Raw genomic sequence first — 14,186 nt, forward strand, 5'->3', positions numbered from 1 at the left:
CTATTCATTTTTGCAGCAGTAGTAGTTGCTCTGAAACTTTTTGCTTACGTTTTGAGTTTCAGAAATTGTTGATTTCTGAAAAATGTATTTGAATTACATGATCAGAGTAAAAAAGTCAGAACACAAAATTACACAGACTAACTCTCTGTACCAGCTAGTCTCTTCGAAATATTATTGTACAACAGTTCCAGAAATTCAAGTACCTGGCTGCTTCTGAAGTTTAAGATCCTGAGAATTGTCTGAACAATTCAAGGAGAAATTACTCATACAGCTATTTCTGAATAACAAATAAAAGCTAGATATGTGAAGTTTTAACGTCATGGTTTTAAAATCTGAATTTTATGCTTCTAACATCCTATCCTTTGAAAAAAACATCATTTTCTGTTGTGATTAAAAATAATCTATAACTATGTTAAAATCACCGTCCAAAGCGTACAATGCAGCAATCATTTCTGATATCCCAGCAGGCACTGTTATTTTCCTACTCTTCTCGTATTTTATTTTGACTTTCAATTTGCCCAGATTTTCCAAAACAAGTTCAGATAGAAATCAAAATCAATTTACCCTAACTTTCCAAAACACGTTCAGCTAGAAAAAGAAACTTAAAAGAGAAAAATGGAAGATGTATTCAGAAAGGTTGTTTTTTTTTATTCAGCTGTAGTAGCTTGACTTTCTACTATAACAAAGAGCTAGTATTAGATAGCTTTTTAGAGCTTTTTTTCTTTCTTTCACTGATATCCTTTCCTTTCTAAGACCCTGATAAGGTTTGAAAATGCTATTAAGATGATCTAAGTAACTTCAAAAACCCATTTGTAACCAAAAGCCAACTGGAGCCCCAATACAGTATCTGAAGATGCACTACCATATACCAGTTTTTGCCTTACTTTCTCCAGAAGAATCCTCCATGAAAAGAATAATGCTGTGCAAACCTAGATAAGAATTACAGTCTGTTTCCACAACAGAAAAACTCATTATAGAACATTAAATTACAACTCCATTTCTAGTAGGTAGAAGAACAAGAAATTGTAATTAAGTCAGTACTTCAGAACATAGATTTTATTTAAGCACATAAAGCAATATCCAAAAGGCAAATTTATATAAAAAAATATTCAGCAGCCACTTAATTAAAAAATATGTACAAAATAAATTTAATGTACACAATACCTTAAGAGTATACAGTCCAACACCAGCAGGATTAGGTCTATGTAGCTTAAATATTATCTTTTGCATGTCTGTATTTGTCAACATAGACACAAGTATTTTACAATGTAAATACATGAATTCCAAAACAAATACTACAGCTAACTCATATTAGACAAAAACACATACTAGCTGTAAAACAGGGGGACAATATATATATACACACAAATCAATAAAATAAGCTTATTATTTTAAAGCATAAAACAGATAGACTGACAACTAAATCTAATGTTCATTAGGCAGACACTTCAGTGCAAAGACGGAGCAGAGCTCTTATGCAAAAATACCATATACGATAATATCATGCAGTATTGTAATCCTAGGACAATTTAAACTGTCACTGATAAAACAAACCTGGTTCTCATTATGGAAAATTTCAGGGAAATTAATGAATAACTAAGGAAATTATTAAAATACCTTTTTCATTTGAACAACATATTACCTTTGGTTTGAAAAAAAAATAAAATTTTGCAAACATTGAAATAAATCTCTGCTGAAAATTCACTGGAATTCAGGTTTATCCATCACATAGCTTTGCAGTGCTCAGCCTGCAGGTTTGTACTAATTTGAGGCTCATTTCAGGATTCAGTATTACAAACTGAAGAAAAAAATCCCTCCCCCCTCCTTATACACTGAACAGCATGTACTGCTTCTTCAACATCACTGACAACACAGATACATGCAAATGAAAAAATATTTATATATGAAAAGCTAGCTACCAAACAAGATCCAAAGTTGTTTACTAAGGTATCAATCCCATAGTAAGACCTCCTATAAACATATAACGCTGATGCCCTTTAGCTTCACTCACTTGTTCAAAGTCTAATCTACATGAAACCCATGCCAGAACTGATTTCCAAGTACTACACATTGCTACCTACTACTTGTACATACAACCCAAATGAACCCATGTAACATACATCTTGGTACATATCCAGTATTTTGCTCTGAAGTTATTACAAATGCTAAGAAGTCTGAGGCAAAGAACAGCAGTCAAGGGAATGAGAAAACAGACCAACAACAATGAAAAGTTCAAAAAGAACAAGAGAAAAGATTTAGAAGGAAAAAATAAAATTAAAAATGCATGTTATTAGAAAACTCTACCTACAAAAATGTTAATTAGAGCCCAAATAGTATTTGGAACATAAGAAAGCAAAAACATCTCATTGTATAGCCAGACATGCCTACATCAAGCTTTGGACTAATATTTTACTTTTAAAAAATATAATTTTCCTACTAGAAAAACATGAACCATTTTGGAAAATTTGAACTTTAATTATTAAACTTCTCCAAGTAAGCCATTTTGCCCCAGCAGGAAAAATACATTTCAACTTTATAGCAGTATGAAGTTAATAGCTGGACTAACTCCAGATAAACAGATTGCTAAAAAGTATTTAAGGCTGTTCAAAAATCAGAATTTGCTGTTAAGACTAACAAATGAAGCAAATAGTGTATATGTACAATCTGTAGCAGCCAGACCTCTACAACAGATCTTGAACAGGCACGTGACACTAACCAAGAAGGCTCCAGAAACTCTTTGGATGTTAGTTTATGGAGAAAAGGAGATCCTCAACAAAAAGGTGAAGAAAGCATATCAAGTCTGTTCCTGCTGATGAACTTATGAGAACATAGTATGTATGCTGGATTGTATTACTTACACTTCAATGCTTTAAGGCACTTGAACTAAGTACAGATACAGACAGCTCCATTTAACATGTAACCTAGAACATAAACACTGCAGCACTGCTATTAGATAAAACTTTTATTAGTAAGGATAAGAAATATCAATTTTATTCAAGAGGTCAGAGGTCAAACTGTCCTAAAAGTCAACATAACATAGTCAACATAGTCCTAAAAGACAACAGCTAGCATTACCAGATGAACGATCAAAATATACAGAACGTGAAATCTGTACCTGAGAGCACTGGAACGTATTTGTTTTGATTTAGAAAGAAAATTATAGTGCAACCTGAAGTCAAGAATAAGCCTCAGTTTTTGCATTCTTTTTGATACAACATGCTGAATGAAAACTAGACTTAAAATAGATTAAAATTTTATCTCCTGTTCCATACTAGCTGCCGAGTTTAGTAGGGATAAATGTATGGCAATAGAGTATACAAATGTATTTTATTTCTTTTTTTAGTTGCAGCAGTACCCTTATTGCACATATTGCTGATCAGGATCTAAAACACTGACATTGACATTGGAAGAATATTAAAAGAATTAATGTATACTAATAGAAAAATTGATACATACATGCAGTTACTAATTTGACTAACAAGGGCATCGGAATATGGTAACCAGCTAAAAAATTAAGTCCAAAATGTCCTGATTCTAATCTTCAGTGTAAAGCTTTAAAATAACAGTGATGGGTGCCAACAGTAGAAAAGAACACATGTTCACTAATATGGGAGTTTTCTTCAAAACATGCAAGAGGCAGATACAAACAGCACCTATGTTTTGCCCAAAATGTTTTTTTTTCCATTAAGCAAAGACTCCATGCTAAATTTGAAAGGAGAATTGTTATTCCAATACTTTTTCTGAAATACTTGAGAATAAACTGTAGAATCTACTAAAACTTCTTATGAAACACATGCCAGGTATTTATCTACAAAAAAACTCACATTTTGACAGCTGGTTGGAGAGTGGAAAGAGTGGGGAACGCAATTCTAACTTTGTTAACTTGCTCCCCAACAAATTTGGTCCTATTAAAAACTATACATGTCCTATTACAACCATTAATCAAAACCTGAGGTTAGTGACGTTTTTAAAAACTGAAGGTATTTCTGTTGTAATATTTTAAGTACAATAAAGACAGAAGAGAATAGCGACATTGAGTGGAAATAAATCAGTAACGAGTGGTAGTTCAGTAACATACCTTAGGAGAATATTTAGCTTTAAGAATATTCAATAGAACAGTTGTAATATAAACTGAGGTTCCCACTTCCCAAACTATACACCACATAGCAAAACTAAATTGTTTACAAAAATACTTCAGTGTTCTTCCCAACTATATACACACACACCCCTAGAGGGGTGTTTCAAGAAGTCTAAGAGTGTTTACAGAATTTTGTACATGAATTATCTATATACTAAAGTTCAAGACTTCATAAAAGTTAAAAATGTTAAATTGTCAGTGAAAATTAGGCAAAAATAAAAATATTCAGTGCAACACCTTAAAAGTTCACATACAGATTTGTTACCAATCTAGTAGTGAGAATTACCGTGTCAATTAAAAAGTTTAAAAATTCAATTCTGGATTATAAATAGGTCCTATTTTTTTTTCCAATATACCAAGATATAAACATCAATTATTTCACTTTTCTTTGCACTACTGTCTTGTAAATGCTTTTTGTTGTTTAGCTTTCACAATATCATCAGGAGATGCTGATTTGAAGTCAAACGGTGTTATGGCTGTTATAGGAGCAATTTCCTTGGGTTTTACATCTTGTACTTGTCTACTGTATAGGAAAGCTTTGTGGATACCAGTTGTGTGTCGCTTATATCCTTTTGGAGGATAACGAAGACATAAGGTTAAAGCAAAAGCTGAAGGTCTTGCACACAGAGCCTTCACCCATGAAAGAGACAAGTCCTGCCTCTTAGAAGTAAGCCCTCTTTTGATCTTTTTATTCGTTTTAGCAAAACCAGAACTTTTTCCCTGCTTTACTTTTAAATGTTTTGTTTCAGGAATTAAGATATTTGACTGTCCTATTACATTTTGTTCTGCAGATGCATCTGCATTTTTTAAAAGGACACTTAAATCAATGTTTGTTCTTTTAGAGGGCCTCAAATCAGTTACACTGAGCATGGAGACGTCCTTTTTTTCTTGAGTATTATCTACTTCAATAGCCTCTGCTATTAAATCAGAGAGTGATAAGTTCTCGACTTCCTTTAGTGGAGAAACTGTAGAGAGGGCTAGCGAAGACAAAGATCCTGTTAACTCTGGCATCCCACCTGAAGTCTGTGCTTGACTTACTAGTTGTGATAATGATGATGCTCCCAAACTCCTATCTGTGAGACTGGCTGTTGACTGGGTATAAAGATCAGCCAAAGAGTAACAGTGGCTTGCACCACTTTCCTGGTGCTCCTGAAGTAAGTCAGCCAATGATGTACTTCCAGACCTTAACACCGGCAAAGCAGCCATCTGTGAAGAGGGGCTTTCTTGTTTTCTACTTTGCGCAAGTGAAGAAAAATTTTCAAGTTCATTCTTTCTATCTGCAGTATTACTGACTTCATTATCAAGAGCCAATTTTCCTAAAGCACTTGATATACAAGGAGGACTATAAAAATTTGCATTACTATTACTATCAGAAACATTTAAGGAAACAAGAGGAATGCTGTCTTGAAGACTCAGAGAATCAGAAGCCACATTCTGCGTCAGCAAGGATTTTAAGTCCTGTGTCTCCTTGCTTTTGAACTTCTTAAAGGAAGAATTTCCAGATGGGTTACTTCCTATGCTAAAGCAAACATCTTCACTGTCAGGAATCAAGCTTATTACATTAGCACTTTCTGGTAGTTGATTCTCTGCCTGATTATTCACAGGCTCACAAAGTGATCCTTTATACAAATCATCACTGAAAGGAGACAGAACAAGTGATGAGGATTTCGATCCTTTCTTTTCAGATGAAGGTACGCTGGATTTTTTAACATTAAGTAGCATTTTGTCATTTGCAACTAAGGAGTAACAAGCTGAACCAGCTTTGGCTGTCAAGTTTCCAAGCCCAGGTTTGCTGGTGTTGTCAGCAACATTTTCTACTGCACAAGAGAAACTGTCTTTATTAATAAATATTTCTGGACAACAAAGTAAGTCTCCTTACCTTACAATAGCCAATAATTTTCAGATGGAAGTGCAGTCACAACGAAACATCCATTTATTTTTTTTTTTAAGTAGACAGCAGCAACAAAAATCAAGAAGAAACATGAAAAGGCATTTAATTACTAAGTGTTACTCACATATATCCACTGTTCTACAATTAAATTATGGTTATCTACTGAAATACTTAAGAAACTTTACAAATCAGCAAAGAAATGCCAACAAAGGTTATGAAGATTTAAAGTATAAACAAAACCACAAGAGTTACTATTAAAACATTACCAAAAAAAAAAAAAAAAAGGAGGCATTTGGGATGGGAGATATCAGCTCACCAAACAAATACTAAGTACAACTTAGGAAATGTATTCACACAATTAAGTCTTATATTAGAATACAGAAATTTACTGTGAAATGCAGATGGTTGCTTACAGTCAGAATTTAAGCCGAGACTAAGGTTTTGACTTCCAACTCAAGAAAAGCTACTGCTTCCTTTAAATGCTTTTTAGAACACAGAAATAGAAGTTGGTGTTTTTAAAACTTCCAATAAATTACTAATGCAACAATAATCACCTTCACAGCTTGTGAAGCCAAAATTAAATTGTACATAGAAATGAATCATCTTGAATCCAAACAATTAAATAGTAGTATACCTTTTGTCGTCTTTCCTACAATCATAGCATCCTCATTGTGGGTCTTCACATTTTGCTTACTGCCTTGGGAAAGCACAAGATCCAAGGCCTTCTGTACATCAAATTTACTATCCAGTACTGCTTGCACCATTGTTTGCTCTGGTACAGACTCTGCCAAAACTTCTCTCATTTGATCAAGGCATGAATTAAGACGGGCTATAAAAGACAAATAACTGTTATAAACTGGCACAAAATAAAGTCTTAATAGAGCAGCCTACAAACACCATGCATCTGATTTCTTACCATGATAAATTTTACCCAAAAACCCTGGAGAATATTTGACTCATTTCAACTATTGCTACAAGGAACATATTACTGACTACTATATATTCATTAAAGTCTCATCATTGAAAAATCTTAATGTACAATTGACTGCAGAGAAGAAATACAAATAATCACCTTAAATGGGATTCTGCATTGACTTACTAAATGACTTTGAATAACTTTAACAGCACACTTTAAGTGTTTACAGGTGCTATAATTTAGATCTAAAATAAAACAGCATTTTTGGGACCCTCAGGCCCTAACAAAAAATAAATAAATACTATCATCCCTGGATCAACATGTCAGCTCTTTGAAATTACCTGCAACCTTTACCTTTCTTAAAACTGTAAAACATCTTTTGGATCATAAAATCCCATTTTATCTGCACCATATTTCTATGTAGGAATACAGAAATATGGTACAGATAAAATGAAATTTTATGAAAAAATGTCATAGAATGTAAAGGGAAATTAAAACAGAACTTAAATAATCAAATCTTAAAGTGAAAAAATATATAGAAGCTATTTTCAATTTTCAGAATTTGAGCATAGCTCACAGTGAAAGAAAGTATACAACTTGGTAAGCAAACTTTCTTAAGTTAAAGTAGACAGTAAAATTGCCAACTAAAATAAACCTTATTATGTCTTGACTTTCCACACAACTGGAGACTGAATATTCATGAGGCTGCCATTCACTGGAAGTAGTGTTCTTATCAGATACAAACACAACAGAAGAAAATCTTGAAAATCATGAATGTCTTCTGCCAGTTCGGATTTCAGGAAGACGACTAAACAACAGGAAGAAAACTGCCCGTTCTTTATTTGAACACCTCCTCAAAGATGGGGAGGATTAAAGAACTCTACTGAACAAATCCAACACCACAGAACTCCAGCTTCCACGAGGTTACTTAAATCAGCTGCCTTGATCCATAACGCAAACAGCAAGTCTATGCTTCCCTGCATTTGCTCTTCAAAACAAGTACGGGCAGAGCCCTGGACAATGTGTTTGCTGGCCATTTTGCAGGTCCTGAGGGAACTTGCGGATTATAGTTCCTAAGCTGCTATCCGTCATATTTGAGAAGTTGTGGCAGTCCGGTGAAGTTCCCTCTGACTGGAAGAGGGAAAACAGAACCCCCATTTTAAAAAAGGGAAAACAGGAAGACCCAGAGAACTGCAGACCAGTCAGTTTCACCTTTGTGCCTGGTAAGATCATGGAGCAGATCCTCCTGGAAACTATCATAAGGCACGTGGAAAATAACGAGGTGACTGGTGACAGCCAGCATGGCTTCACTAAGGGCAGACCATGCCTGACAGGTTTGGTGACCTTCTACGACATGGTTACAGCACTGGTGAATAGGGAAAGAGCAACTAACATCATCTACCTGGACTTGTGAAAAGCATTTGACGCTGTCCCCTATGACATCCTTGTCCCTAAACTGGAGAGACATGGACTTGACAGATGAACCACTCGGTGGGTAAAGAATCAGCTGGATGGTTGCACTCAAAGAGTTGCGGTCAACAGCTCAATGTCCAGGCGGAGACTGGTAACAAGTGGTGTTCCTCAGGGGTCACTGCTGGAACCAGTGCTGTTTAACATCGGTAACATGTACAGTGGGATTGAGTGTACCCTCAGCAAGTTTGCTGATGACACCAAGTTGCACGCTGGAAGCATGGGATGCCATCCAGAGGGACCGGAACAGGCTTGAGAGATGGGCCTTTGTAAACCTCATGAAGTTCAACAATGCCAAGTACAAGGTCCTGCATCTGGGTCAGGGCAATCCTAAGCACAAATACAGGCTGGGCAGAGAATGGATTGAGAGCAGCCCTGAGGAGAAGGACCTGGGGGTGTTGGTTGACGAGAAGCTCAACATGAGCTAGCAAAGTGCACTTGCAGCCCAGAAAGCCAACCAAACCCTGGGCTACATCAAAAGAAGCGTGGCCAGCAGGGTGAGGAAAGTGATTCTCCCCCCCTCCTCTGGTCTCAAAAACCCAGTCTACTGTGTTGTCTAGACTACATTTATCCACAGACTGACTGACTGTTTTTTAAGTTACCCTATGCAGCATTAATTCCTGCTGCAAAAACGTGTTTATTACACCCCAATTTAACAGATTTACCCATATGTCTGCATATTATCATAGGTTTTACCAATTTACTTGATACTGAATCTAGATTTGTCTATTGTTACAGAATTTTCTGCAAGTTCTGTTTTAAATAACAAATTTCATTCATACGTTTTATTGTCTGTTCATTCACCGATACACTTTACCTTGTGCTTACTAACATCATAAAAATAATCCTGAATATTCCCAAAAAATTAAGAACTAAATTAGCTATTAATACTTAGGAAAGAGACTCGTGAATCTTTTTTTCACAAAACATTTAATTAAGCTAACAGCTAGCAGGTTTAAAAAACAAAAGCAAGTATTTTTTCCCACATCAATCAGCGTGGAACTTTGCTTGGAACCTGGAGCTCACAGCTGCAGGACTGAATGGAAACTAAGGTCCAGTGGGTTCAAAACAATATTAGATAAGACTGGAGAGGATACAGGAATCTAGAGACACTGTTTCAAGGAAATGCATGATTTAGAAAATCTCTCAAATACTCCTAACTGCAATAATTTGGAATGTAATAGAAGCAAGAGACTATTCTATAAATACTCTGTTTTTTATACTCTCCCCTAGTCATCCATTTTTAGAGTCAAAATATTGAGCTAGATGTCTGAAACAGTACAGCTGTTCTTATGTTTGAATTTCATATCAAATCTCATCATTTCCAATTATAAACTAAGACCATATTTCAGTGTATGCAAGCAAGTTACAAGCAGCACACAAAAGGTAGTTACAAATTTGAAGAACCACCACCAATGCTATTGTTCATGAAGTGTGCTGCTCTAACACCAGCTTACAAAATAATGCTATTCTAGTACCGGATTACAAAATAGTGAACGCGAGTCTTTCATGTAATAAACACTGACCTAGGATTATTTTAGTTAGTCTTTAAGTCATAAAAGAGATTCATCTGAGAACTATTATTTTTCTATAATTACCTCTATCAACTTCATCCAACTGATGATTGGATGCAAAATAACCAGCAGTATCTTCCGTACCTTCGTAGCCATATTCTTCTTCTAATGGCTCAGCACATGTTGCTGGTTTGTCTCGTCTTGAGTAGATAAACTGAGCGGCTATATTAGGTTAAAAAAAAAAAAAAGTAAAAAAACACAAGTATTAAAACAATTCAACTATTTCTTCCTTCAAAAACAAAACCTATCTACAAGAAAAAAAGTTAGGATGCTGACCAGTTTTCACCCAAGTGAAAAGACAGGCTGGACAATACCCTTGTATCTGTCTATGTAACGCAATTATTCTACAAAGTTCAGTACACAAATAGAAAAATATATTCCAGGTATGAAAAACTATTTTTCATACTGAAAAGGCCATACCTATGGCCTAATGTCTTCATAACCTTACTCCACTTTTTTTTTTCCTTTTTAACTCAGTGCCAGCAAAAAAAAATAGCATGAAAATAAATGCTGCTTTTACAGTATTGCACTGCCAAACTATTGATAACAGTTTAACTCAGTTGAGCACATTCTTCTTTTTGTGGAATTTCATTGGAAACACAGGTCATGAGTTAAAATGTACATTCACACCAAACTTTTAACAGGTGCATAATTCCATTCTGATTTAACGGCACATTAACATATATACAGACATATATACACAGCTCGTGCTGAACAGGAGCTCGTGACATACTCTCAGAAATGTACAAAGCATAACATCAACTGATGTCCTTATGTTTCTAATGTCCTTGTAAATTTAATATTCTACCAAGCTCAGAAATACTTACTGAAACCACATGCAATATCCAGAAGTAGTATTACCTTAGCAACTGTTTCCCAAACACATACTATTGCATATTCAATCACCATAACTGAAGCAACTATTAACATTAAAAGACTACTATATTAAAAGACTACTATATTCTGTATACAAAGAATTACATAGAAAGAATCCTTCAGAAAATTATAGTGCACAAACACCAGAATTAATTTTGCGATTTAGCAGTTTATACATTACAAGAGTTCATCAACAAATATAAAACTTATTAATATAAAATCTTATTTCTTAGCAAATGTCTGCAAAATCCTAGCAGTTAAACTTAGAAATTGAATATGAGACCATCGTAATTTAAATCAGGAAGCGTGACTACAAATAACAAGAATACACACCTTGATTAGCTTATCTAAAAAGAACAGGATGACAGAGGAACAGACTTTTAAAGACCTAATTAAATCAAGTACCTGTGGCCAGAGGCCACAGACTACATCACAGCTGCAGTGGGTTTAGATCCAGTCAAGTTACCTGCAGTAGCACAGCTTCACATAAACATCAGCTATACTATTTTTCGGAGCTTACTCAGCTCTAGAAACACTGCCAAAGCTGGGGAAACCCTGAATAATCTTTCAGAGAATTGTGTGATGAACACAACCTCATGGTTTTACAGTCAAGTTGAATTCAGCTAGGCTCCGCCACTCCAATCACATCCTACTCAAGCACGCAGCATCACTATATTTGCTCCTATTTTGCGATGTTCCCAAAGCTCAGAGACTTTTTAACACCGTGCAATCTTGCATGAGAACAGAAGCAACTGAGGACTGGCGGTGCATCCAACAGTAAGACTCCTTGCCAAACTTTTATTCAAAGTTGTGTATGAGATGTCAAATACCAGGAGCAGAATCACAGCTGCCAAGCCCAGCCAAGTCCTACTGACACTTTTTAAAGACACTATACGTTTTAAGACCATCAACACATCCCCATAAACCAGGTTTTTACATCTTCAGGTACATTCTGACCATCCATTATCCAAGATAATAAAATGGCATGATTGAACACGTAGACAGTACTTGTATGTAATTACTGGAACTAACCTGTTGAAGGAGAAATGCAATAGTCATCTTCTACTGATTGGCCATACACATCATCATCTTCAAAATCTATGAAGCAAAACCATTAAGATTAGTCTGCACAATTTCTAAGTATTTCATGCATTGGTTCAAATGACAGTTTTCATATAAGGTATTAAGTATTTCAGAAGTAAGTACTGTTAATTTGCCTGGGTAAGAAATTCAATGCTGCAACAACAGAATTGGTTTTCTCTTTAAAGAACAGAATTAAGAATTTAATACTCTATTCCTTAGCTGAAAACTTTTTAAAGTTGCAATGCTTCACAGCTCCTCCTTCATCATCTCCTTTGGAAGACAGCCATCATAAGCCAAACTCAACTTTCTACAGTTCTACAGGCTTTTAACCATAGCGCTTCTCTTGATATTTTTGTTTGACATCTCAGTAGTCTAACCACAGAGAGATCCCTATTTCAGTAACTCACATTGGTATTTCTACTCCATACTTATCAACTTCTCACCTTTCTTCTCCGGTCTATCCTTATGGTCACCCACCTGTTAACTCACGTTCAGCAAGGCAAAAATGCAATTCACAATTCCCTTTGACTACGCAAAATTGTCTCAACCAAAGAGGAAGAATCCTATTCAACTACCTACACATAGACATACACTCTCTCAATTAAGAAAATAAAAATCATATCTAGAATTATTAATCAGGAATCACAATGAGAAAGTAAACTATTTCCAAATAAAAAATAAATTATTCTAATATTATGTAAGTCTTGAAAATAAATTTGCACTTGTCACTAAGTAGGAATGAAATACATGAAGAACATGTTTAAGGATGTTATTGCACATGCTTGACAGGTTAACTGATAACGTGTATTTTTGTTTATTGAGTTGTGTTTTTTTTTTTTTTTTAAAGAGTGAAAGGTAAAAGCTAGCAGCTAAAAAGAAATTCTGTACTCTGATATCAACTTAACAACCACTGAGCTGGGACATTACGAACATCATATCCATCCAAAAGAGTCAGGGAATTATTTGGTAATTTATTAGGTATACTTGCACTAGTATAACCCGCAAGGCAGGCCGTGCAATGGTAATGGTTCACACAGATTTAAATGACTTGCCCCAAAGTTGCAAAAACATGGCACAAAACCCAACTATGCACTTTGCAAGAAATGTTCAGTGGACAGGTGCAATGTTTTCTATCTGACAGAGTGGCAACAAAATAGCTGCTCCCATACCAAGGTGCTATCTGAAACAGTACCAAGTGGAAGTAGGTCTATTTTTCCACACCCAGAGCCAACGCAAACAAAACCTTTGAGTGAAGGGCGCAATTGACAGTTTGCCTAAATTAATGGGACGGGAAACAAAGAAAGCCTGCAGGTAAGCACCAAACTCTGACATAAGCTTGCAGGGAACGAATGAGCTGTCGAGTGAAACGTGACAGAGAAGGTGGCTCTTCCTCAGACGCTCAGCTCCATCTTTAGGACAACACCTCCATGTTCTGGCCGAATATCAGCACTCCATTGCCAGGGCCGGCCCAAGACCACAAACTTTCCCAAGCCCGCAGCGGGGCCGGCTCGGTTACACCTGGGCCGGCTTTCAAACCACTCCCACGCCTCCGGGAGGCGGTCGCTGCCGGGGGGCAGGCGAATCACCCCGCCGCGCCTCGGCCCAGCGCGCCGGGGCCGTGCTGTCCCCGGCAGGGGTGCGAGGCCTCGCCCAGAGCCTCGCCCAACCCCCGCGGGAGGGGAGGGGGCCGCCTCTGCCCTCCCACGGCCCCGGCAGCCCCCCGGCCCCCCTCCGGCACCGGGCCCGGCCCCGCCGCGGAGGCTGCCACGGCCCCACGGGGACGGAGCGGGGGCGGCGTCCGAGGAGGGGGGGAGGCCCCCGCAGCTCCGCCGGCGGCCGCTGCCCGCCACTACCTTCGTCGTAGTTGTAGCCTCGGACGTTCCTGTGCCGGGACATGATGGCGGCGGGCGCCTCGCTTGCCCGCGCTGGCGCTGGCACGGCGGGACTAGGGCGCCATCTTGGTCTCCGCCGGGCCGGGACGAATCATCCTGCGCATGCGCGCCCAGGCCCCTTCCGCCCGCGTCGAGCCCTCGCGCATGCGCGGTGCTTCCACCCCCCCCACCTGTCACGGCTGCTGCACGGCTGGCAACGGGGGGGGGGGGAGGGAAGGGAAGGGAAGGGAAGGGGGCTGCTCCCCTCACACGCTGCCCATCAGCACTCAGCCATCCGACCCCGCTGTTTTGACATTTGAAGTGTGACCCTCTGTGTCTATGACATTACTCATTAAGCACAAAGGTG

The 14,186-nt window shown here is 37.5% G+C and overlaps 1 protein-coding gene across 3 annotated transcripts in view; it reads right to left on the reverse strand.

The window, feature by feature from the left end:
* The window catches only part of HBS1L (HBS1 like translational GTPase), a 61,397-nt gene extending 47,422 nt beyond the window's left edge, over window positions 1-13,975 (reverse strand). Inside the window, exons 1-5 of one of the 3 annotated variants that reach the window (XM_083829352.1) lie at window positions 13,802-13,975; window positions 11,898-11,963; window positions 10,014-10,151; window positions 6,664-6,858; window positions 1,041-6,012 (exon numbers count right to left, since the gene is read on the reverse strand). In XM_083829352.1, coding sequence (XP_083685478.1) covers window positions 4,532-6,012; window positions 6,664-6,858; window positions 10,014-10,151; window positions 11,898-11,963; window positions 13,802-13,844 — 1,923 coding nt within the window. In that variant the 5' untranslated portion in view covers window positions 13,845-13,975 and the 3' untranslated portion in view covers window positions 1,041-4,531. Of the gene's footprint in view, window positions 1-1,040; window positions 6,013-6,663; window positions 6,859-10,013; window positions 10,152-11,897; window positions 11,964-13,801 lie in introns of those variants that run through there. The other 2 variants (XM_083829350.1, XM_083829351.1) reach the window with 2 other exon arrangements.
* Window positions 13,976-14,186: the final 211 nt, after the last annotated feature.

Source organism: Anser anser, assembly GCF_964211835.1.
Source record: "Anser anser genome assembly, chromosome: 3".
In the NCBI taxonomy this organism is placed as follows: Eukaryota; Metazoa; Chordata; class Aves; order Anseriformes; family Anatidae; genus Anser; species Anser anser.